The following is a 27,013-nucleotide window of genomic DNA, read 5'->3' as shown; positions in this document are numbered from 1 at the left end:
GCTTTAGTAATGTCGATAGCAGCGAGGGGAAATAAGAGACTGTTGGCAATACGTGAGGGCTGTTGGCAAGCACTAGTTGTGAGGCAGGGGAGGAGTCTTGAAGAATGATCAGGTAATGAGTGAGTATCATCTCTGTCCAGGTAAAGAGTCTTGTCTGTGGTGCAGTGAGAGAGAGCAAAAAAACATTCTGTGTGTACTAGCAGTGGCTTAGTGTAAACTGAAAAATGAAAACAGTGTTAAATAAATATAACGATAATGTTCTTTTCTTAGAAACCTGCTGTGTTCTGATTCCTCCCTCCTACCTGCTAGGGTGTGACAGAGTCACAACACTGCAGTTTAACAAATACGTATTGAGAAATTAGCATTTTAAATGACCAACACACAAACACACCAACACATCCTGCTATCTCCAAATACACACTCGCTGACATTGTGCTGTCAAATTTAATTAGCTTCTCTTATTAATTTCAATCACAAAATTAATTTATTAAACTTTTGTGAAGCCTAGTTGTAGTTGGTCATATGAATGGCATTACCTAAAGAAATATTCAGTCTGAAAAATAAAGAAAGCATATAAAAATAAGACAAATAAATCCAAGTGATTCAATTATAAATACTGTAGAAGAAGAACTGTAGAAGAAGAACAGGCACAGGAAGTGTTTAAGTCTGCTCAGGCATTTTTATTTAGTACTATGAAACACTTTATTAGAGCCAGAGCTAAGTGACTAATAAGTAATCTCTATCTATAATCTCTATCTCTAGTAAACTCTCTAAGTAATACTCTCTAGTGTGTTGTAGATCATTTTCTTCCTGCACACACATGCACATGTTTTTTTATTTATTTATTTTTATTTTTTTTGGCACTAGGGAGAGTGTGAGAGATATCTGTCTGATATCTCAAAAAAAAAGACAGAAAAAAAGAAACATTCATGGGTAAAGTGGCCTCCAGAAATGGACATTTATTTCACAGATTTCCTCAGCGTACTCCAGTTTCCTCCCCCAGCCCAAAGATATTGCAGGCTGATTAGTATCTCAAAAATTATATAATTTCCATTTAGTGGAATGAACTAAACCTATTAAAACAAGACAATGCCCCTGTGCACAAAGCAAGCTCCCCAAAAGACCTGGTTTGCCAAGGTTAGAGTGGAGGAACTCAAGTTGGCTGCAAAGATCTCTGACCTCAAACACACTGAACACCTTTAGGAATGAACTGGAACACCAACTGAGCTCTAGATCTTCACACCTGTCATCAGTGCTTGACTTCACTAATACTTTTCTGGCTGAATGGGTGAATTCCCTCAGACACATTACAAAATCTAACTGAAAGCCTTCCCAGAAGAGTGGAGTGTGATTCCAGTCATAAGCACGAGCTTACAGCCATACCCATATTCAGCATAATAGCAGAAATGCAAGGGCAATGACTAGGAAATTAATTTAGGCAATTTGGCAATAATTAGGAAATTAATAGCAATTATCTGACATTTCAGGCACAATATGTCCAAATAATTTGTTTATTTTTGTTCTGTGACTGAAAATAGACCCTAAAGATGCCCCACTCAACCCCATTGGCTAGTTGGCTATCTAGCTCATAATCATTTGTACATTCCTGTTAAATGTTTTTTTTATTCCTTTTCATCATTCACTAACAGGATTTCATAGTTTAATGCAGATGTTATACTCAGAAAAAATACATGTTTCGTAATAGAGTTTAGTGCAAGGGTACACGATGATATAGTTAAAGGGTAAATGACCGGTGAATGACTCCTTGTGACAGTTTCCCAGTTTGTTGCACATTGGAAACTTTTTTGTACATCTTACTACTTGATCTTACATAATCCTTTGTACTGTTGCCTTTATTGCAATGTGTTGCCTTCTGAATCATAATTCTTAAATAAAGATATATTAACTCAATGTTTGCTTCTATAGCTGGGATAAAAATAACAACAACAAAAAAAAACAGTGTGAAAGGTTACACACATAAACACATATAATATACCTGTCTTTCTTGTTAAACACTTAACAGGTAAGACAAATCATATGCATGCATATATATATATATATATATTTATAGATCATGTTAGACCAAACAGTTTGTTGTAAGAATTGAACATAGATGTGATTAATTGGTATGAACGAGTGCGTGCTGTGGATGTTTGAAGAAAGAGATCACACTTTAATCCTCTCCTGCTCTTAGATGAACTCTGACAGGGTCACCCAAGATCATCAGCACAAAACACACACATCAGCGACAGAGTGATGCTCTCATCAAATACACAACTAGACAAACGTATAAACAAATCAGTGACATGCAGTTAGAGTAAACAAGGTCACACATTCAGAGCAGGCGAGACTTCAGTTACAGGTTTCATGGATGGACTGAATTGTTCAGCTTTCCTGTATTTAGCATAATTAACCAGTGTTACTCTGTAATACAATCCATTCTTAAGTGTTGCCTGCAGAAAAGCCAGAAATTGAGGCCAGTGTACGTAGTACATCCTTGTATCTAGTAAGATGGGGACAGGAATTTTCCTTTTAGTCTCATACTTAGAGATTGCTGCTATTAATTCATACCTCTACATGTTTCTTGCTCCAAGTTGCCCCTTGAATATTTATATAATATAATACCTGCATAACCTTGTTCGTATCAACTGTATGTATATTGTTTGGATCTGTATATATAGCTTTGTTGTTCCTCAGCAAATGAAAGCTTTTGCTGCTGTAAAATTAGTAACATTTTTTAAGTTTTATTATAGTGTATTTTAATGTAAAGCATTTTAGGATGCCAGTTAACATCTGGCCAGGACCACAGATACAAATTAGCATTCATGGGATAACTATGGCTCATTTATAATACTCTTTATTAATGGGCATTGTGTTTGACAAATTAGTTTTTTAAAATAAATCAAACAAATAAATGAAAGTATGTAGTATTTGAATGTTTGCTGGATTTGCTGGTTTGTCGGTGGCCTGAAGTGCTGATTCACAATCTAGTGTAAACAAATAATTTGTATAATTCATCTAATTTCTACACAATACAGAAGAACAAAACTGTTCTGATTGTGTAAGAGCTGTTTAAGTTCCCCTATCCCCCTATCTTAAATACGGCTGCTGTGGGATAAATATGTTTTTTTTTTTTCATGTGTGCCCAAAGACATGTGATATTCTGAATCAGCCTGTAGCTCTAGTTTTAGAATTGGCATACATGTTTACAGTTTGCTTGCACATTATTATCACACCATGGTATGCAATTCTCAATAACTTTTTTTTTTTTTTACCTTATTGCCACAAAACCCTAAACACATTGCACATATGAAAAGGGGTAAAAACAAAGCAAAAGTCACTTACCAAAAATAAAAAATCACAATAATGGGTTTGCACCAATGATTCAGCATAAGATGTTGAGTTATTGTGAAATGAGCGTCTGTGTCAGGGCCAGATTGTGTAATTTATGCCAGGAATGTACATTCAGTTTTTGTTCAGTTTAGATATAACCGATTTTCATCCATTCATCTGTCCCTCCCTCGGTCTATTCATTTAGATTCAGAATCCACTTTATCAATCCCAAGTGAACACAGGGGAAAAGGCAGGCATAAACCAGTCCAACTCATGGCTCTATGTACACACATTCAATCAGTGTGGTTTTATTAGTTCTGTCTTTTATTAGTTAGCTATTTTGTTTTATAGGATCATTTTCCATTTTAGGGATAGAAATTGAAAAGTTTATTTTTGTGTCTCCTCAAAATGTTCTCTTACTCTCTAAATATCACTCACCTTTAGCATGAATGTTACAGATGAAACTGAGAATAATTATTACAAGATTTTTTTTTTATTACAGTATAAAAACAGGATACTCTGTACATTGTGATACAGATACATACTGTGTAGTTTGTAAAAGGGACGTTTTAGTTCCTTTTTCTAAGCTAATGCCTTGAGGAAATTATTTTCTTACGTGCGTCACATGACTAATTTGTTGAGTCAGCTTGTTGAGTCAACTGTTTAAATGTACAGTTTTGTTTTGTTCTTTCTACTCTCTCCCAGTGTACTGAAGAAGATGGAAACAGCATTAGATGAGAATCAGGACAAAGGCCCGATATTTGGCAAAGAAAACCCTTTCTATGGTGCAGAAATGAATTTCTCCACCTCAGGCCGCTATGATTTCCAGACGAGTGGTAAGTATCACAAAATCACAACTGTAATCCGGCACGTTTTTGAGTTCAAAGTATTTGACACACAAAAATAAAATGGACTGGAAGAGCAAGCTAATGAAATCTATGACAAAATTCCAAAACTATAAAATTATGGGACGTTTTTAATGTAATCATTTAAAAGATGGGATTTATAGTTTTAATAGTTTGAGTAAGTTTAAACATCTTCTTTAGTGTTTATTCACTAAAATTATTAATCATAACTTTGATGCTTTGTTATGAAAGATTTACTGCAAACAATGCTTATACTGCACATAATGTCATGATCTACTCAATCTACTCAAATTTATTATTTCTTTTTCTGAGATTACAATAAACCAAATTTAAGATTATTAAACTTATTTCAAGACATAATCCTGGCAGACTATTTTGCTCATTTTAAGCATTAATTAAAAAAGAAGAAGAAGATGATGATGATGAAGAAGAAGAAGCCAAATGATCTGCCAATAGAATAAGAACATTTAAAGCTTATAAAATGTAAAATAGTAAGAAATGTGTTATCTTAGTTAATTATATAATAAGAAATAGTACATAAATCTGACTAGATTCAAGATGTTTTATCTTCCTAAAATGTCATTTTGTGCAGCCTAGCTTGGGTTTTTGTCTGTGTGGAGACATTTTTTCCTGTCTGCATTTCCATACCTGGTTCCCTTCCACCTACAAAGAGCATACCTCAGGACAATTGGTTACTCCTCATATACAGATATAGTACTTTTAATAACTTTGTTCAGGAGCTGCATTTTGTGCAATACCTTCAGGAAGGCCTTCTTTTTGGTCCTCATGATTGTATGTGCCATCTTGTGTGCCGTTATGATCCCTTTGCAGATGGAAAACGAAGAAAGTCATCAGGAAGAGCATGCAGGGTTTCAGTGATTATATTTCTGCTTCTACTACTAGGACTGAATGGCTTCCTGACTTACAAAGGTAAAGAACCATCTGTGCATGAAGAAAATGCTTACCTGCTCCCTGCTAATGGAATTTACTAAAAATATATTGAACAGAACATAGTATTTTGAAAATCAAGGAGTTACTCTTTGTTAATTCTCTATTTATATAACACACAAAAACTCCTTGTATTTGACATTAAAATAATAATCTTTTACAAGTATTTTACTTGTATGCTCATATGATCTGTTTAGTTTGAAGTGTGCATTCCTAGTATAATTGAATGCTTCAGAAATCCAAACACACACACACACACACATACACACACACACATACACACACTTGAAATAAATGTTGCATGTTGCATGGTTTTGTTTAGAGACAATGGACTTTGACATCTAAGGTGGATTGAATAAAGAAAAAAAGGAATAAATAATCACTTAACTGACTTAATTTGCTTAGTTTGCTTAATTGGCTTAGTTTAATGTTATTCCTCCTGTCATTTAATATTGTATTAGAAAGACAATTTACATTATCTACATGAGTTGAACAATGGACAATAAAACTAAAACACTGATCAATGCAGAGTTGGAGATTTCAAGCCTATACTCCATATTCCAAGCAGAGTGTGAAGGTTGAATAAGTAGAGCAAAAGCACAGCTCTACATAAAATATTGCAATCCACACAACATAATGGGAGACAGATCAGAGTTCAAAAGAGGGCAAATTGTACAGTAGGTGCTCGTCTTGCTGGTGCATCTGTAAGCAGGACAGCAAATCTTCGTGGTGTGTCGATATCCAGAAGGATGTCTGGGTGCTAACCTGGGTACTAGTACAAATTGTATGTAAAGTTTGAGTTGCATTATTTTGGCATTCTGTAGGCCCTCTATTTGTGCTCGATGGGCGCATCACTGCGAGTCGGAAAACGCTTTTCTCCACCAGCATCACATAGTGATCTGGCCAGTATTCCGCTAGAGGGATGACTCAAAATCCTTCTGACCACAAAAGGAGGCACTACACAATACTAATAAATTACTGTGGTCTGAAACATTTTTTAAACATTGTCCAAACCCTGTATATTTGTACATAATTCATTTTAGTATTAATATTAATAATTCACATTAATATATTAATATGCACTCACTTGTATTAAGTGGCTTGGATGTTTAATGTGCTAAAATGTACAATAAACACACAAAATCAACACATTTTAGGAACAATAAATATGCTAGATGAAGTTTTTTTCTTACTTTTTTTTTGGCACACACGCACGCACACACACACACACACACACATGCACACACATACACACACACAAAAAAACATTTAACAGCTTTACTCATGTTCCACAAACATAAGGTTTTGGCACACAACAGAATCATGATGCTTGTTTTTGGGTAAAATAATTTTATAAATAGATATTAATCAGGCAAAATCAAGTAATAATAATGCCAAATGAATGTTTTGATTAAAAAAATTGATTATGTTCATTGCAATTATGTTTAAAAGTTTATTACTTTTTATATGTGTATGTAGTCTTCAGTCTAGAGACATGGATTCACTCTGAACTGACAAGAAATCAAAATGCAGTATCATCTATGAAACAACAGAGCTCTCATTTAGATCAGGTAAACACTCAGATACACACACTGGTACACATGTACACACAAGCATACAAATGCACTTTAACCAATGGAATTCTGGACTTTCTGTAGCATTGCCTGACCAACTTATGTGGCGATGAGGGAGGTCTGGAGTCCTTGATGTCACAAATGTTCCTACTCAATTCCAGTGCTCACCAGCTACAGCATCAAGTGGACAACATCAGCAAGGCGAAAGGTTTCTCTCTCTCTCTGTGTGTGTTTCACACACACACACACACACACACACATGCACTCACACACAAAACAGTGCATAAAGGTATTTTACCATTAGCAGAGTGGTATATGCACACATTGACTTGATTTTGTTTTTAATTACCATTTTACTGGAAGTGATTATGACCATCAGTATTGACATGGATTTATGTCAATATTGTCCAGATGATTTTTTGTTTTTCAGCATCTATCAAAGTAGAAGTGTGCACTTTTTAGAGCCCCCTTCTGCCTTTAAGACAAATTGCAACTGAACGAAACCTTTGATTTTCCAGGATCTCCTCTATCAACGCTATGCATGTCTCATGGGTTGATTAATAAGGAGAAGGGGTGGAGCTGAGCATATTTATTCTGGCTTGAGTAGGAAAAAATTTAAATAAAATTAGCTAAATAAGTATCCACAATTACTTTTAAGCATTTTCCAAACAAATTATTATTATAGATCTGCAAATGCCACACATTTCAACTAAAACTACAAACTGTTAAAATGAATAAAATTACATTGTGTTTGTAAAGCATTAATTATATGCATTCAGCCACTATGCATGCACCACATAAGATTCTTATGCACTGGGATCTTTTTCATTCTTTTCAATAGCACTTCCAGGACCTCGTGGACCTCCAGGACCACCAGGAGTTTTGGGGTTGCAAGGTGAGTGAGTTCTCTGTTAAAACAGTGCTTGCCATCACACTGCAACACAGCACCATAGCAACCTTACCACATACCCCAGCCCTTAAATTACAATTCTCTAAAACAAGGCTCTAGTAGACTAAACTGTCTCACTGTCCCAAACTCAAACAAAAGTGTCAAATCTGTATGCTGCTCTTAACCCACCTGTACATCTTCCCCTTTCCAAATCATACCCTGACTGATACGTTATGCACAACTTTACCTTTCTATTCCATGTAGCCCTTGATCAAATGTAAAGAGACTCCAAATATGCTCAAACTTGAATTTGCTCGCTAAAGTGTGAGTGTATAGTGCCCCCTACTGACCAGTTCTGTCATTTCGTCATTAGATAGATAGATAGATAGATAGATAGATAGATAGATAGATAGATAGATAGATAGATAGATAGATAGATAGATAGATAGATAGATAGATAGATAGATAGATAGATAGATAGATAGATAGAGACACTCACCTGTGTGAACAGATTCACAATATAATGTTTACTACTTATTTGCACTACTTCAACCACTGTTCAACCACTGTTGAAATGTTTCAACTGCTGCTATGATGTTAACTTCTCATTTGCACTACTTCAGCTGCTGCTACTGCATTTTTGCACAGTCTATACTATCCTGCTGCTGTATGTATGTTACAAACATGTATGTTATTGGATACCATGGTTTTCACAGTTCTCATGTTTGCACGACATTTCATTTTGTTTTCATTGCAAATGTTTTTCTCTGCGCTATGTGTACTGTCTTGTGCTGTTTTTGTACTTCCTGTTCCTGCACTGTCTTGTCTTTGCACTGTTTTCACCTAGTTGCACACGTTGCACTTTATGTAGCTAGTACAAACGTCTATCCTAGCTCTGTGTTGTTGTCTATAGTAATTATATGGTGTATGTTGTTTATGTAGCACCAGGGTCCTGGAGAAACTTTTTTTCATTTCATTATGTACTGTGTCAACTATATGTGGTTATATGCTACTCACAAAAAGTTAAGGATATTTGGCTTTTGGGTGAAATTTATGGAAAATGTTCACGCTACAGTGATATTATATCATGAAAGTAGGGCATTTAAGTAGAAGCATGCAATGGTGATTTCCTCATCTCAAACAATTTATTGAAACAAAAGCCAACAACAGAGGTGGGTATACCACAACAAAAAATGTCAGTGTCTCAATAATTTGTCATGTGCCCTCGACCATCAATTACAGCTTGACAACGACGTCTCATGCTCTTCACGAGTCGACTTATTGTCTACTGAGGCATGGCATTCCACTCTTCTTAAAGGGTGGCCCTCAGATCATTGAGGTTCTGGGGTTCAGGGTTACGAGCCTCTACACGGCAACTCAGCTGATCCCATAGGTTTTCTATAGGATTCAGGTCTGGAGAAAGTGCAGGCCACTCTATTTGAGGTACCCCAGCCTCCAGCAGCCATTCCCTAGTGATGTGACCTTGATGAGCTGGAGCATTTTTGTCCATGAAGATGAAGTTAGGTCGATTTGAAGATTTATTGGTCGATTCATGGATCAAACACCAGTTGTGAATTTTGCCGTTAAGCACCGTGTTAGAGAATAGCAAGTTATGCAAAAAGTACTGAAACACTGAACAGTTGGACATGTGCAATCAAAAGTGTAGAGAAGGTCAAATTAAGTTCACCTGTAAAGGTTATAGTGCATTTTAGGTGCATCCTGAAATTTCACCCGAAAGCCGAATATCCTTAACTTTTTGTGAGTAGTGTGTGTATATATATACATACATATATATATATAAATTATATGCAGAAGTAATAAACATGCATGTTCCTGCCTTCATCCCTCTACATACTGCTAGAGCCTGTGATCCATTGTAATTTTTGTTATTATTATTATAAAATAATAAAAAAAAAAAAGGTCATTTTTATATTACAGAGGTTATGTTCAGGTCAAATAGGGTTAGGATATGTTAGTACTCCCAGGATTACAGGGACTTAAAGGAGACACTGGATCACCAGGTCAGTATAAGAAATATAGAATTATCTGGCTTGTTGGTGTGTATGTGTTTAACTGTTTTTGCATTAAAGCCTTACTTATGTTCTTACTATGCAGATTTGCACGTTGTTGCTATTTTTTAATAGGTCGAGTAGGTGAACCTGGAGCCATAGGTCCAAAGGGAGATAAAGGAGAGATAGGCATTACAGGACCAGTAGGCCAACCTGGAATCACAGGAATCCCTGGTAGTAAAGCATCAATTTATATATACAGTAACAAAGAGATAATAAAGCAGATCTTCTCATGTATGCCTTGTTTTGTTGGTAATAGAGAATTACATTGATACATCCTTATATTTATACTGTATATTAGCTTCAGACTGGACTTTAAAATCAGGACATTTTCCAAAACAAGTAGTACAGCTGGGATACCTGCACCACAAATAGGTCTAGATTATATCTTGTTTCTAATTTGTATGCCTGTAATAAATATACAGTTATAATAAAATATATATTTTTAATAAAATATTCTTCAAACAGTATGGAAGCTATTAAAGAAACACTATGTCTGACATTTGACCTTGCTGTGATCAATGTTTGGAACAATTTATCCAGTTATATGGATAATTCCATATAAATCCTTGACAACCACAGACAACCTGAAACCATAATATAACCACCACCTTGTCTATTATGAACTTTCAGTAAACTCTCTCATCTCTCTGCTTTCTCCTCTCTAGGTGTTCCTGGTATTAAGGGTGAAAAAGGAATTCCAGGACCATCAGGTTTGTAAATAAAATGTTTCTCAATAAGCTGTCAATTGTTTAACTTTCCATATTTAAAAAAATAAAATAAAATAAAAAATTATAATGTGTTTGAAAACTTGAATTGCATTTATGTCCCATTAATAATGTCTAATCTCTCCAGGCACACCTGGTACAAAAGGTCAGCCAGGACAACCAGGTATTGCTGGGCCACCAGGGAACACCGGACCAACAGGTGATCCAGGACAGCTCTAGCTCCTTCCTAATAAGGTTAAAGCATTGTTTTTATTAAGCCCTCTGTATACTAAGTCTTCTTTCCACTTGTTCTGTAGGACCTAGAGGATTACCAGGCATAACAGGAGCACAGGGTGTTCAAGGGCCAAAAGGTGAGAATAAGATATCAAATGTGAGCGATCCACTTTTGTGGTAATTTTCAAAGGACAGAATACATTAGTGGCAAGAGAATAATCTTATGTCATAAATATTCAGAAAAAAATTATACTCTGTTATAAAACTCTAAAAAATATAAGGATGTCTGGTGTGAATTAAATCCTTTGCTCTATATCGAGTTTTAACTGCAAAATCTACTTTGCAGTGATAAATGTGGAATATGAAATGGAACTACAACAGGAGTCTTATTATGGACTGGCACCTTTAGAGCCTTTGTAGTCAACATATACCAGAAGATTGATTATGGTTGTTCCATTTCCTTTTATTCTTATATTTACATTTTCAGCATTTGGCAGACGTGACGTGCAAAAACATTGGTGCACAGACTAAGGATACAATTAGTCTAAAACTCTTTTGGGAGGAAATAGCATATATATATATATATATATATAAACAAAAAGGAAAAAGTAAGCTCTAGTTTAAGGTCTGGATCACTAGAATTCCCAGTTGTTCATTTCCTTGACAAGCACCCATTTCACCACACACCACAGGACTATGACCCTATATGGGTAACCTATGAAAGGTCTTGTTACATCAAGCTTATCTGCTTTCCCATTCTCATCTTATCAAGGAGTTGAGGAAGTGAATACCAGATGCTAAATATAACTATAATTCTCTAATTATTTGTTTCTTGAAACTAATAATAGCAGTTTGGGCAGTTCTGGAGAAGTGGACATTATACATATTATAAAATCTTAAACTCATTCATAAATTATTGATTTTCCCAAATTCATGGATTGTCAATTAATCTAGCTTTTTTTTAACAGACCATCATTATAGCCAGATAAATCAGTAAACTGCACATATGATCAGTCAGTCATGCTGTGGCCAAATTCGCAATAAAGTACTGAGTGACTTCTATCCTAAATAAATAGAATTATCTATCAATATAAAATAAATAACTTTGACCCATTCCCATCCATAGTAGTGAACAGTATCAGAACATTGACTGCTTCATACCTCTGCCGTTGCATAGCAACAGTGGTATAACCGCTAAATCGATGAACAAAATGTGCCTTCTCTTTCACCTTTCGAAAGCAAAAAATCTCAATTTCTATTTCACTACTAGTCCAGCTGATGTGTCACTTTTTTCTTGTGAACTCTCAGGATCTCCTGGACCGCAGGGCCAATCTGGGCTGCAAGGGCTTCCTGGACCGAAAGGTTCACCTGGAGAGAAGGGAGACAGGGGAGAAAGCACTAACGGTAAGGGGAGCACACACTGGCTATGATTGGACCACACATAGTTTTGATATGAAGTTTTATAACAATATGCAATTTCCTCTAGGTCTTCCAGGTGCTCCGGGGCAAAAGGGAGAGAGAGGATTGTCTGGTAAATTTATGTTTATAATGTTACAGATATTTGGTTTATGTACTTTTTAAAAAAAATCTAATTATAATATGATCATGAATGAATCAGGAATGCATATTTAAAGCATACATAATGTGCAGGATTATCTGGAACTAAAGGCATGGCAGGCAGTAAAGGAGACACTGGTGAGTGCAGTTATGTAAACATTTATTCGTAGATTCATTATACATGTTCAGATACTACTTACTAGTCTGTCTCTTACACAAACATGTAGGCGCTCGAGGTTTACCTGGACAAAAGGGTGATACAGGTATGTGTAGAATTATCTTTGTTTCATGTATGCATGTATAGACTGTGTGTCATATATATTGGTATAAATGATTTAAGTAGTATGGGTCTGTTTTTAGCTCTATGGTTAATTGTGTTTATCTGGCTATATTTCTGGACTTCAGGTTCTATAGGGCAAAAGGGGCAAAAGGGAGAGCAAGGACTCCAAGGCACTAAAGGAAGTAAGGGAGAAAGGGGATCCAGTCCAGGTAACTATACTTTTATTGGACCTTTTATTGCAATATTTAATAATATATGTGTGTGTGTGTGTGTGTGTGTATGTGTGTGTGTGTTGATTGTCTTTAATATCATTATCATAGTATCTAATTCGTGTCTGATCTGTGTTTGTCCCGTTAGTGGTGCGTTTGGTCGGCTCTTCTAATTCAGGCAGAGTGGAGGTACTGTATAACTCAGAGTGGGGCACGGTGTGTGATGACAGTTTTGACACTATGGACGCCAACGTGTTGTGTAAAATGCTGGGTTTCCAGCGAGCTACACGTGTTTTCACAGCAACAGCAGGTGATTTACTACAGCTTCTTCCTGTTTTGATAAAAATTATCTAAGACTCATTTATTACTCATTCATACATAGTTTATTTATACTCATTCATACAAGTTAAAAATCATTGGTTAACAACATCCGAAGCAGGTCATGCATGCAAATACAATATAATCAGTTACATACATTTTTTTCTGGAAAGATTAACAGTAAAGGAGGTTTTCAATGATAATGAAAGCATAATATTTCTAGTTTGCTTTTTTTTTTTTTTTTTTTGAATGTTTTTTTTTTATTTGTGTAATGAACATCCGAAACACAGACCCGTGCATGATGTATTTCAGGAACGGGTCGAATCTGGCTGGATGACTTGCAGTGTACAGGAACAGAGTCCTCCATATTTGATTGCAGACATGCAGGCATGGGCGTAAATAATTGCGGCCACGGTGAGGATGCTGGAATAACCTGCTCTTGAAAAGCCAGAACAACCCCCAAGCCCACCAAAGCCCCTACCCCCAAAACACACACACACACACACACACACACATACACACACACACATGCAAATCAGACTGAGTGCATACAAATCTAATACAGTTTTGAATATTGAAGATTTAAAGCTAAAATGGTGACAGTCTCTGTCTTTCACCACTTTTCTCTACGCCTCTAAAGAGGTATGTCTGTCTGTCTATCTTCTTTACTATCTATATTTGTGCATTAGCCATTGTATTATTACAACAACGATTCACACATTGTAAACACATTGCTTTGGGACAATTTAGTAATTAATTAATTTGTTTGTTTGTTTGTTCAATAAATATTCCACTTTTTTTAACATGCAGTGTCATGCCACAAAGGATTACACAAAGAAACATCAATTAAAATATGTACTGTTTGGATTAGACTAATAATAAGCCTTCCATTTCACATTGAAATGTTACTGGAGTACAACAGGTAGTCTTGCCATGTCACAGCTTAACAGTTGATGGTTTAATCTTGACTTTGGACTACTGTGGAGTTCTGTGTGTTCTCCCTGTGTCCACATGGGTTTCCTTCATGTCATAGGTTGAATACCCTGATTGTCATGTAAATGTGTGTGAGTATATGTGTATAGTGCACTGCTATGATCCGGTTCCTATTTAGGATGTATCCTTCCTCATGCCCAGTATTCTTTCCATGATGACAGCACTGTTGATTGTATCTTGCTCAGCCGATTGTACATGTGAGAGATAGACTTGAGTCCAAAACCACATGTTTTTTTTATATGATGCATCTTTTACTCTGGAGGACTCTGAAGTGTATTCAGTGTACTGCATGAAAAACACTTTCAGCCAAATATGCCAAAGCATTTTACCTCTTCAGTTCACAATGTCAAGAAGAAAAGGCCAAATTGTCCTTAGGACAGAAATTAAAGGAACCAAATAGCCACAAACTGAGTCCTTACACTACAAATATTGTACAAATCCCACCAAAAAAAGAAACATATTACTATTTATTCTTTTTAGTTGCAAAAACAAAAAACAAAAACATGAATAATCATCTCTTAAATGATAATAATTTATAATCTATAAAATGAATGCTGCTAAAACACTGAGACAATTTACATGATGCCCCAGTATACCTAAAATCATCCTATTCAATTATTTTAGATGAACTAAAGCTGGGTGTTTTCAAAAAAACATGCAAACATTTACAAAAGCATAAAGAGTATTATTTACAAATAAACAAATAAGCAACAAACATACAAACCTAACTTGGTTCACTTGACACCAACTTTGCCTTTATGTTTCAATGGAATCAACGGCAAGATGCTTGGACTGCAGTACGCCTCACTCAGGGATTGCTTTGGACAAAAGTATTTATAAATGCTATTTAGATGAGTTAAGTCAGTTAGCATTGATATATCCCATTCTGTTGAGTGCTGTAACAATTTGGCAAGCAATCAATTGGATTCAAGTCAGGTGATTGCCTGGGCCATTCTAGCAGCTTTATTTTCTTTCTCTGAGACCAGTTGAGAGTTTCCTTGGCTGTGTGTTTGGGATCATTGTCTTTCTGAAATGTCCAACCTCTTTTCATCTTCATCATCACAGTAGATGGCAGCAGATTTGTTTTTCAATTATATGAAGTTTGCCAGTACTGTATGCTGGAAAAAAGCCCCACACCATGATCTTCCCACCTCTAAACTTCATTGTTGGTATGGCATTTTTGGGGTGATGTGCAGTGCCCAAAAAATTTGTCCCCCAAACATGGTGTGTATTATGGCATCTACATATTTTCCCAGTATTTTACAGGCTTGTCCAAATGTTATGCAGCAAACTTTAAACAAGATTCAACATGATTTTCTTCAGCAGTGGAGACTTGTGTGGTGAGCGTGCATACACACCATGGTGGTTTAGTGCATTACTTGTACCTGCTAATTCCAGGTGTTTCTGAAGCTCTCCACAAGTGGTCCTTGGCTCTTGGAAAACTCTTCTGATAATTCGTTTCACTCCCCTGTCAGAAATCTTGCAAGGAGCACCTGATCATGGCCAGTTTCTAGTGAAATGATGTTCTTTCCAGCTCTGGATTATTGGCCCCAACAGTGCTCACTGGAACATTCAGAAGTTTTGAAATCCTTCTGTAACCAATGCCATCAGTATGTTTTGCCACAATAAGGTTGTGAAGGTTTTGAGAGAACTATTTGCTTTTACACACCATGAGATGTTTCTTGGGTGCCACCTTGGTAATTAGACTCCTTTTTATTGCCCATCAGTTGGGACTGAACCAGTTGATATTAATTTGTACTGACAAGGGGCAGGATTGCTTTCTAATTATAATTATAATTCTTCATGGGTTCAGTACTTTTTTCCAAGAGTCATTTCACATTATTACACATAACATAATTTATGGACATGTATGGTTTGATTTCTTTGCATGTGTGGATTGTTGTGGGCTGTTATCAACATCTGGTGAGAATGTCACAGCAATAGCACCTTTGGAAATATATTTATTGGGAAAAAAAGGTGACGTGTTCAATATTTTACCCGCTGTATATAAATTATATTTTACAGTAGATATGATGTTGGAAAGACTAAGATATAGAGGTATAAGGAGATAACAAATGTTTTCGTATCCCAGGCGAGCATGTGTATAATTAACACAATACTAAAATTTCAGTATCAAATGCTTTTAGATCAAAAACCACTTACTGTCAGGAAGCCACCATTTAGTTCTTTTTCGGGATTATTTGGTTACATTTCAAGATGGTGAAAATAGAAAAGAAAGTTCACCAACTGCTTTAAAAATGTGAGTAAACTCAACTTTCTCAAGTTTCTCAAGACAAAGGATTACTTTAAATTTTAATTTTTGAAAACGTATAAACTTGAATTTAGTATTCAATATTTGTCCTGACAATTTAAGTAAAAGAGAAGAAACCTATTCCATAACTTAATGGGGTTATCATGTTTTAAACTGTAGGGCTCTACTGTTCTGTTTAGCAAACAGCTTTTACACAGAACATTTAAGGGTTCCTTAAAAGGGACAACTGATGCAGTTACATGTCCATTAACCATAACTGACCATTTTAACTTACAATTTGTAGTAATGTCTCCTTTTATAGGTGACAAAGTTTAAAACAAATGATTCTGAAAACAAAGTTTAAAACAAACATTGCAATAACAAAATTATTCTCAATCACTTGGAATATGTTTCAAGTAATGAAGCTACTACAGATAAACAATAGAGGATCCTGGGTTTAAAGAGCATGTCATAATTTGAGTAAATTTTACACATAAACATCATTATCAGTTGTTATCACTACTTCATTTAATTCATGAAAGTATTTTTGTAAATCCTGTAAACTAGTGAAGTGAATTTGAATCTTTTCTTATGATTTTATTCTTATATTGCAGCAGATATTATTTGTGTCTCTCAAAACAAACCTAGGTTACTTAATATTTCAAATATTAAGGTGGACTTTAGACTGAGCCCATAATCGTCATGGGCGAGGAGGTTGGAATTATTGACAACTACAAGTATTTGGGTGTACACTTAAACGACAGACTGGACTAGAGGACCCACACTAATGCTGTATACAAGAAGGAAATTAGCAGACACTATTTTCTGAGGAAGCACAGATCTGTCAATGTTTGTAACACATTGACACTTCTACCAGTCTGTGGTGGCAAATGACATTTACTGTGTTGTGGTCTGCTGGGGGTGCAGCATCAGGGATGCCAGGATTAAGTAAAATTAAGTTAAATTGCAAGATTGGACACAAACTGGAGACATTTGAGTCAGTGAGGCACAGGAGGTCAATAAACAAACTGCTCTCCAACATGTACAATCCATCTTACCCACTCTACAATACATTACAGAGTCAGCGGAGTTCATTCTACAAAAGACTCATTGTCACAGAGAATGTTACAGGAGATCATTCATACCATTCTCAATAATATTGTACAATAGTTCACCTGTGTGTGACCGGTGACAACACTCTCACAATGCACTACTACAGCTATTTACACTATTTTCTAAACTCACAAGGTACTTCATATTTATTATCTACAACCAGGTTGCACATGTTTGCACACACTCTCTCTTGACTGTGTGGACGCACACACACACACATAATTTATACTGTTCATTACTTACTGCACTACCTCTACCTGTCATCCGCTGCTATAGTTATATTTATGTTTATTCTATTTGCACTACCTCAACCGCTGCTGTGTATTTTTGCACAATATTTTTGCACAATACTTTTTTTTTTATTTTTTACATCATTTCACTTTATCTATTTTATTTCACTTACATTCCAGTACACGTTCTTTTATTTCTTTTCGGCGCTAAGTGTCCTGTGTTCTTTTGTGTTGTCTTTATTGTATTTATTGTCTTTTTGCACTGTCTTGTCTATGCTCTGTTTGCACCTAGCTGCACACTGTGCACTTTACGTGGCTAAGACAAACTTCTGTCCTAGCTCTGTGGTGTTGTTTTTGTGTTGAACTTGTTGTTGTATGTTTATGTAGCACCAGGTCCTGGAGAAACGTTGTTTCATTTCACTATGTACTGCGCCAGCTATATGTGGTTGAAATGACAATAAAAGCTTCTTGAATCTTGAATCTTGAATGTGTACTGTAATGTAAATACTGATTTAAATATGGTTAAATCCACAACTGTGTTTCATATCTGCACAGCTCTGTTTAATTTATTAATTTATAAATTCATTTATTTATTTGTATTATGTAACTGACTAAGCTGCTGTAACACAAGAATTTCCCTCATAGGTTCAATAAAGTACAATTAAGTATCTAATATTTCGAAGATGTCACACTTACAGCAACTATTAGATCTATAACACTGGTGCCGTTGGTATTAATTGCTGCATGTGGGATTAATTGTTACATGTATAGGAAAATTAATGCCTAATGACAACCTGTAATAATAGACTGTTATATTAATTAACTGATTAGACTGCAGTCATTTTGCCCTATCAGTATGGTGCATGGCGCTTTAACTCAAGAACTCTTTTTGGCCACTAGATGGAGAAAGAGCTTTTCCCAAAGACTTCACCACACAGATTTTGATTTCTTTGTTCGACGTGCTTGTAGATGGGCTTTTCAATTATTTATTTATTTATTTAACCAAATAATTTATGTTCTCTATGTTTTAAATAAACCAATTTTTGTAGTCTCTCTCTCTCTCTCTCTCTCTCTCTCTCTCTCTCTCTCTCTCTCTCTCTCTCTCTCTCTCTCTCTCAAGCCTAGTAAAACATATCCAGTGACATAAAAGCACAAGTCAAAGGTCCCGTTATAAATACATACTTCAAACCAAATAACGAAACTCTGTGTACGTTTTTAAAAGCACCTTATAGTTGAACGTTCGTCAGGTCGATCGTCACAATAAAACAAAATAGGCCCAAAAAATAAAAAAGCCGTCGCGCAATTAAACGTCAACGAATAATGATCATATAAAAAATACAAATATAATACACTTCAGATTTTAGATGAATGAGTTTAAATAATAATAATAATAAAGTGCACATATTAATATATATATATATATATATGTATATATATATATATATATATATATATATATATATATATATATATATATATATATATTTAAATAATGTAGTATAGTATAGTATATATGCATAATCATCTTTTTGTCCAACTTACTAGCTTAGACAAAAGATGAAAGGTTTTGTTGTTGTTGTTTTGCAGCAGTGTCATGGGAGCGTTTTTACGCAGGTGGTGGGTAACAAAAGAAAATGTTCTGCAATGTGTCAGTACAAAACGGTTGTTGTTGTTGTTTTATACTTTGCCTTATAAGGGATGATTTTGTCTAACATCTAGGACTTTTTGCACTATGTTTTTTTGTTTCTTATATTCTGTAAAGCTGCTTTGAGACAATGTTCAATGTTAAAAGCGCTATACAAATAAAAGTGAATTAAATTTAATTGAACCATACTGCAGTCTATTTTCCATTTTCTGTGTTTTATAGAATAGAATAGAATAGAATAGAATAGAATAGAATAGAATAGAATAGAATAGAATAGAAGCGTAAGGTGTGCTGTAGCCACGCGTGTGTTTTATGATTGCGGCGTGATCATCGTTGCGCAGGAAGAAACCCTCAGCTCGGAGGAATGACTGTAAAATAAACCCTCGTGCATGCAGCAGTTTGAAACAGTGGTATTATTATTATTATTAGTGTAAAGTACCTACAGTGCAATTATAATTCCTCCCGATCCCTTAACTAAATACGACAAATAAAAGAAAAGAATAAAAGGAAATTAAGAAGGATTCAAAACTTTCTAAAAATAAATAATTAAATTCAAATGGTATTTAATTATTTAATTAAATTTAGTTGAATGTAATCAATTTTATTTTATTTTATTTTAATGTAATTTAAGTGCATTTTTTGCTTTCATTTAATTACATTTAAAAATGTATTTAATTTCATTTAATTTAATTTCATTTTTATTTTATTTTATTTTTTATTTTTTATTTTTTTTATTTGATAAAAGACTTATTGCTGTTGTACTAATGCAGGCTGCAATTTCACCAAAGAACAAAACACACAGAATTATAGAAGTCCTAGAACTAATGTATCGTATATAACATTTATTTTGGGTTTATTTTGTCCCGCTGAACACATTTTATATCATATATTAGTACTCGTCTGCTTGAATTAAATCATTTTAATAAACGTGAACCATGTGCATTATTTAAAGTGTGGGAAACTACATCATGTCTAATTTAATATTAGTTGCACTGTAGCTTATAGACTAGTGCTGTATTTGCAGTAAATTCTGACTGTTCTGTCATTTCTCTTGGGAACAGGTCCAGCTGGGCAGCATATTTAGCTTCACATTAAGCAATGTTTTCCCGCGTTGAAAACGACATTTATCATGTTGTTTTATACGTCGCGCTGAAATTAATCACTAAACGCTTGAGCGTCAATCAAGTCCAGTATATAAATGTTGTCTCAGTGAACCCTGGGTTAGTGCGCAGCGTCTGTGTAACGCGCTGTAGAGGAAGCTCATCCCCACGCGCGCCTGATTAAGCGGCGGGTTTTGCTCTACTCTATTCACTTCGGTATGATAAACGCCAAGCTGATCGCGCTGAATGCGGAGTAATTAAACCCTATAAATTATCTCTCACGGACGCTCTCTATGCGCTTCCTGCAGGAGAGATAGCAGGCTGTTCGGCCATTAAGCGCCTGAATGGATCTGACTCACAAAACGGGCAAGTCTTAGTGTACTAATTAGAATTTAATTACCTTGCAGCAAATAGTGCTGGGGATAGAGTTCTCAAACCTGCCCACGCCGAGATATAATGGATTACAACACAAAGCTGTGCATGGGTTTCATAAATATATCAACCTATGAGTTTTCAGTAAGTGAGTCGTTACAGTCTTATTACAATCATAATTAATTCTCACGCCATATAATAATAATAATAATAATAATAATAATAATAATAATAATAATAATAAGGATTATTATTATTATTATTATTATTATTATTATTATTATTATTATTATTAATGCCTAAAACCTAGCCTTATATCAAAACATTTGATCACTTCTATTCTATTCTATTCTATTCTATTCTTCCACAAGCATGCGTGGGATAATATAATATTATTACATAGTATAGTATTATATAATATCAAATTATTAGCATACTGTGAATGCTCAATTGTTTAGGCCTATTTCCCCTCTGCACTTCTGGAGTCTGAAGGAAAGTCTGCAGCCGGGTGTGCTGTTTTGAGATCAAATGATTTGAGCGCGTCTAGAACTCTAGCTAATAGAAGACACTCGGTATTGGACGGAGACACACGTGGCAGAGAGTACCTCGCTCATAGATAGGCTCACAAAACATAGAGTGAGCTGACGTTGTTTCCGGCTTAAGTGGGTCCAGGAATGGGAGAGATCCGTTTGGGCTAACAGAGTTCACGATTGCCCGAGTGTCATAAATTTTGGAGACGACGCGGAGGGTAAAGGAAGGCTGCGCACCATGCGCTGTCAGTCCTGTCAAAACACGGATACGGCGAGCACGCGCAGGCTCTGTTTCCGAGGCGTGTCGACGAGCTGACTTTTAATATGCGCTCCAATCCGCTCAAGCAATTAGCCCGTCGTCTGAGATAACGTTTCTCAACGCCTTATGCCTCGTCACATGCAGGAAAGAGTAGTTGGTTCCAGACCCGACTGGTGCCCCTATTGGAAAGCAAAGAAAGACAGAGCAGTCGCCAGTCATGGAAGATCCGCATGATCCCTCCAGTCGGGACCCGAGTGAAGCGGACAGTGCGTCTCTGTCCCTGAGCCAGGTCTCCCCACCGCCGCCTCTGCTGCAGCCTGCATTGCATCCAGCTCACAGGACCACTAACTTTTTTATTGATGACATACTCCGGCCTGACTTTGGCTGCAAAAAGGATCCGGGAACAGGAGCTAGGGAGCGTCCTAATGACTCTGACAGGGGCGGGCAGGGCAGGCCCGCGCCGCCCGGAACTCCATGCCCAGACTCCTCCGACAGCGTTTCCTCTTGTACTTCCTCTTCGGTCTCGTCGCCATCAAGCCAGAGAGAGCCCATAGCGGACAATTCGAGTAGAGTTACAACGCCAGACCATGCTAAAGAATCAGCAGCAGGTGCAGAACACAGTGTCGGAGAAGCAGCGGCTGGTAAAGACCCTCGTGGGCTACTTTGGCCCGCTTGGGTTTATTGCACCAGATACTCAGACCGTCCTTCATCCGGTAAGCCAACGGGTCATTCAAGCTCAGTCTACAACATCAGCTACTTGGGAAATGGTGTAGCGACCAGGTCTAAATCGTTTCAACTTAATATTTTCTTAAATTAAAAAATGTAAATAATAAATAAATAAATAAATAAATAAATAAATAAATAAATAAATAAATAAATAAATAAATAAATAAAAGTTTGGTTGGCTACTGGAGAATTAGGCAAACCATGAATTTTGGCTGCAACCTCAAATGTGTGATAGGTTTAATGTTTTATTTACATTGTTAGAATGTGTAAGCTGATATGCGTAGGTCATACTGATGTTATACTGATGTGGGAAAAAATATTAATATTAATAATAATAATAAAAATATAAATAATTATTATTATTTTTAGCGACTGTAAATCTGCAAAATCCTTCCAGTGAGTGGCATAATTTTTATGTGTTTAGACTTGAACCCGTGTGTTAATAGATGTCTATTATATTTTCCAAGAAAGATAAATATTTACTTATAATTACCTTACAATAGCCTACGACATGCTACATGAATGGAAAGGCATTTTCACTTTCAGGCTTTTGTTCGTTAAACAGAGCTAATAAATAAACATCACATGCTCAAAAATGTAACTGGTGGCGCTTTAACTTTATATTAATTTTGCTTACAAAAAAAGGAAATGAAGTTGCAGGTTTTTGGTGCATTACTTAAGAATTTCTCAGGCATTTGTGCATAATAACATTTCAAACTTTCAGTAAGAATAGTAATAACAATTTTCAGACAAAATCTCTAGAGATGGAGAGTTAGGGGCACTTGCATCGCACTTTCACTGACTCAGCTCGGACTAACACACTGGATTCGTACTTGAACTTGAGTGACTCGTGACTTAGCTTGTGTCTGAAGACTCGTGAAAAATCGGCCTGGATAAAAACATGAACAAAAAAAAATCATAATATATTATGTCCGCCAGAACAGTTCAATACTATGCATACTGTAAATTAATGCAGTTCACGCAACGCTTGAAAATTGTATAATAATTACAAAAAAAAAATATTTAAAAAATACATATATATTCACTACGATGTGCAATTTCCAAAGCCATATTCAAAACACAATACACAGGATCAGGGCTTCGTGTGTCCTTGCACGATCTATAGAGTGAATTGAAGTGGATGCGTTATTAAGCACTAATGTTAATACAGCTACAACAGAGTTATTATTAAAGATAGATTTGTCTATGCACACGACAAGATGGAACTGTTATAGCTATGCCAGTGTGGAAAGCATGCCCATGTGCTGTGGTAAAAATGAATATTAAATAAAAAATATATTTTTTAGTTTTTGTATTAAAAAAACCCGGTTATACCCGGTTTCTGCTAGAGACCTTTATTCTAACTCTTTGTTGCTTATCTGACCATGTGAGCTATTGTTTCGTAATTTGTAAATAAAAACAAACTTTTTTTTTTTTTTAAATAAAGCCAATGTACAAAATCTGTTATATATATATATATATACACACAGGTTTGTAATAAGCGTTAATAAATAACGCTTCGTTCATTTAGTTTCTTAATTGTGACTTCAAATGCTAGAAATGGTGGCTGTCCAAAAGATCCCCTAGAAACCCTGGATGTTACCTGTTTCTTTTTTCAGATATAACGCTTGGTTACAAAAAAAAAAACATTGTGAAGTGTGTGATCGAAGTGCTATAGCCATTAAATACAGAATTAATCTAAAGGGAGTTCAGCAAAGTAATCTTAAGTTTTATAAATCACATAAAACCTGCTGAACTGTGGGTTAGTTTGCATAGCAGGTATGTTATTCATCAAGCCCCTTATGAATCGCCTGGACCTGGGATTTGGCTCATCTCTGCTATATAGACTAATTTCTCTTTAGTTTATTTATTAGGAATTCGGAAGGGTCTGTATTCTAAATGTGTGTGTTTTTGTCTCTAATTATATAGTCAACAGGTATTAGAGACTAGACACTTACTGAAAAACATTTATTTGAATTACATTAACAGTAACTAACACTGAAATATGATTGTCATAAATAAAGTTGATATTATGAGACAATGAACTTTTTTATAACTAATAAAAAAGGTCAGTTCGGAGTTTAGGTTATTTTTAAGTGAAATTTTCGTTAATGCAGTTTAATGAATGTGGAATGCACTTCATGACACACATCAGGAAATTTACCCTTTACACATAGTAGCTTTAATCTCTGAGCATGTAAAGAAAATAAGATGCTGAATGGAGGCTCAGGTTTTAGAGGCCATTCGTTTGAAATGCGAGCAATGGCTACGATACTTTATCGGTTAATATTGCCAGGCCAGTTTAATTATAACCTTGTAGAGTGACTGCAAAAACGACCCAGCCTAACCTATTTGATCTAGACAAGAAAAAAGCGAAAATAAGTGGACAATGGGCCTTATTAAAATTCTAAATTTTGAACATGCGAATATATTATCCACCTTTTATCTTACCCATTTTATTTGGTGGAAAGATTTTTTAGTTTTTCACATATCAGTGCTTCACACACTCGGGGTTTAACCTGTTTAAGTCATGAAATCGCTATAGCCTGATCTGTGTAATCATCCAAACTCGACCTCATCGCCCTTCCTTCATAAGCTAGACTAGCCGAGTAGGCACATTCGTTTACTTTCGCACACACCTGATATGTGAATCTCAGAACTGCAAACAAAAGCAGCCTGGTGTCCAAAAGCAATACAGAATAATGAAGTACATGTAGAGCAGTAGCCATTCAAACTGAAGTGCCGTGAATAAAGATATATCCTAAATGATATATTTTCTCACACTTTACAACAAAGACTATAATGAAGTCTGGCAAATCCAAGACTTTGATAATAAATACAAATCTTTAACAAGCTACCTGCTACTACTAGTAGTAGTACTACTACAACTACTACTACTGCTACTACTAATTATTATTATGTAATATAATAATTATTTATTAGTTATATATTATAAAACTATATTATTATTAGTTACACTATAATAATAATAATAATAATAATAATAATAATAATAATAATAATAATTATTATTATTATTATTATTATTATTATTATTATTATTATTATTGTGTAACTAATAATTATATAGTTTTATAATATATAACTAATAAATAATGATAGTTTGAAAAATAATAATAAAAAAAATAGTAGTAATAGTAGTAGTATAACATAAATGGTTGGGCAGACATACGAGTCAATGTACTGTTATTTGTGCTAAACAAACAAACAAACAAAAAACAACGTTTTTCGGGCAACCTTTCATTTTCTTTTGACTTCATGTATTTAGTACTCTGCTTGATATTCATGGATTCGTCTCATTGTTGTTCTCACATCAGGTCCAAGGACCCGCAGACTGAAAAAGAAGAAGAGCCAGGCGGAGAATAAGCGGCCCAGGACGGCATTCACGGCTGAACAGCTGCAGCGGCTGAAGGCGGAGTTCCAGCTGAACCGCTACATCACCGAGCAGCGGCGGCAGACCCTCGCAAACGAGCTCAACCTCAATGAGTCGCAGATTAAAATCTGGTTTCAGAACAAACGTGCCAAGATCAAAAAATCCAGCGGTTACAAAAACTCACTGGCGCTGCATTTGATGGCGCAGGGACTGTACAACCACTCCACCACCACCATCCAAGACGAGAGTGACTGAAGGATAGAGATGAGCATAAAGCTGCACTAACACACAAACTGAACAGCAGGACTGCGTTTGCACTCTTGATTAAAAAGTGAGGAAACGCTGGACATCGTAGTGTCTGAAAAGAAGTTTGAAAAACTCGTATAAAGTAACCACTAATCAGTATCATTATAACCTTCATTTGTAACATATAATGTAGTGCCCACATCTATATATATATTTTTTTCGATCATGTCTATCTGTATGTTTTTATGTCTATAATTACGTCAACATTTTTAAAATTCCATCAGACTATCAGACTTGCAAATATATCAGTCTCATGCCAAAGATTTTACCAGATGGAAAGATTGCAGGCTACTTGTAACACAGCCTGAGTCGTGCAGAGCAGGTGATTAGATTCCTTTGGGAAAATGAAATGGAAGATTGCTGCTTCAAGTACAGTCTCTCTGTATAGGACAGTGGACATGAATGTGGGACTTGAGTAACCTGACTATCAGAATACCAATTATAGCCTTCTACTTGAAATATTCAGACCTGTTCTCTCCAAATAAACACTTTTATATACGGGAGATATATTTTTCTTCTTGTTATATGACAATAAATGCTGTGTGTTGAGGGTGTATGAATAGGTTAACATGCTTCATTCCTGGAGCTTTTTCCTAATTCCAATTCATGTCTTTTCAAGCATAAATTATTCTAGGCCTATCTGTACACCCGACAGTCACCAGCAAATCTCACTATTCACACTATGCACACAGTGTATACGTTTGTATTACCCTGCATATTAAAGTGGCATTTAAGCTGCCTTTTGTTGTTCACTCTGCACTGCTCTATTTTGAAATAGTTCATTTAAGAGAGATAAGAAATGACATCTGAATTCTTGTTTGAGAAGATGAATTAAAATCCTACTGTGTTTTAAATTCCAAACAGCAAATTTTAATTTTAATTTCAAGAGATATAGGCTGTATAGAAAATATGAACTATATTCCTTTGTATACGGTTATCTAGAATTATCTAGGATTAACGTTAAAATAATACAGCTAACCATGTGTTTTATGCGTTTGTGATTTTATTAACCGTAACACCATGCAAGCACCATATACTTACAAGGTTAATATTAAATCATTTAAAGCAGTCTTATGATCAACATAAATTGGAAAAATAAATTTAAAAATG

General features: G+C 35.4%; 2 protein-coding genes across 2 annotated transcripts; both read left to right on the top strand.

The window, feature by feature from the left end:
* Window positions 1-4,010: 4,010 nt before the first annotated feature.
* Window positions 4,011-13,785, top strand: marco (macrophage receptor with collagenous structure). The gene is made up of 16 exons (XM_058393703.1): window positions 4,011-4,169; window positions 5,031-5,129; window positions 6,627-6,718; window positions 6,806-6,929; window positions 7,563-7,616; window positions 9,755-9,853; window positions 10,348-10,392; window positions 10,535-10,606; window positions 10,704-10,757; window positions 11,929-12,024; window positions 12,107-12,151; window positions 12,271-12,315; window positions 12,405-12,440; window positions 12,583-12,666; window positions 12,815-12,976; window positions 13,297-13,785. Exons 1-16 carry the CDS (start codon window positions 4,052-4,054, stop codon window positions 13,425-13,427), a joined length of 1,356 nt encoding a protein of 451 aa, XP_058249686.1. The 5' UTR covers window positions 4,011-4,051; the 3' UTR covers window positions 13,428-13,785.
* A 7,622-nt stretch (window positions 13,786-21,407) lies between these two features.
* On the top strand, window positions 21,408-26,656 carry en1a (engrailed homeobox 1a). The gene is made up of 2 exons (XM_058393089.1): window positions 21,408-22,190; window positions 25,542-26,656. Exons 1-2 carry the CDS (start codon window positions 21,695-21,697, stop codon window positions 25,850-25,852), a joined length of 807 nt encoding a protein of 268 aa, XP_058249072.1. The 5' UTR covers window positions 21,408-21,694; the 3' UTR covers window positions 25,853-26,656.
* The last annotated feature ends 357 nt before the right edge of the window (window positions 26,657-27,013 follow it).

Source organism: Hemibagrus wyckioides, linkage group LG06 (assembly GCF_019097595.1).
Source record: "Hemibagrus wyckioides isolate EC202008001 linkage group LG06, SWU_Hwy_1.0, whole genome shotgun sequence".
NCBI classification, from domain to species: Eukaryota; Metazoa; Chordata; class Actinopteri; order Siluriformes; family Bagridae; genus Hemibagrus; species Hemibagrus wyckioides.
This window is presented reverse-complemented; position numbering and strand designations above follow the sequence as displayed.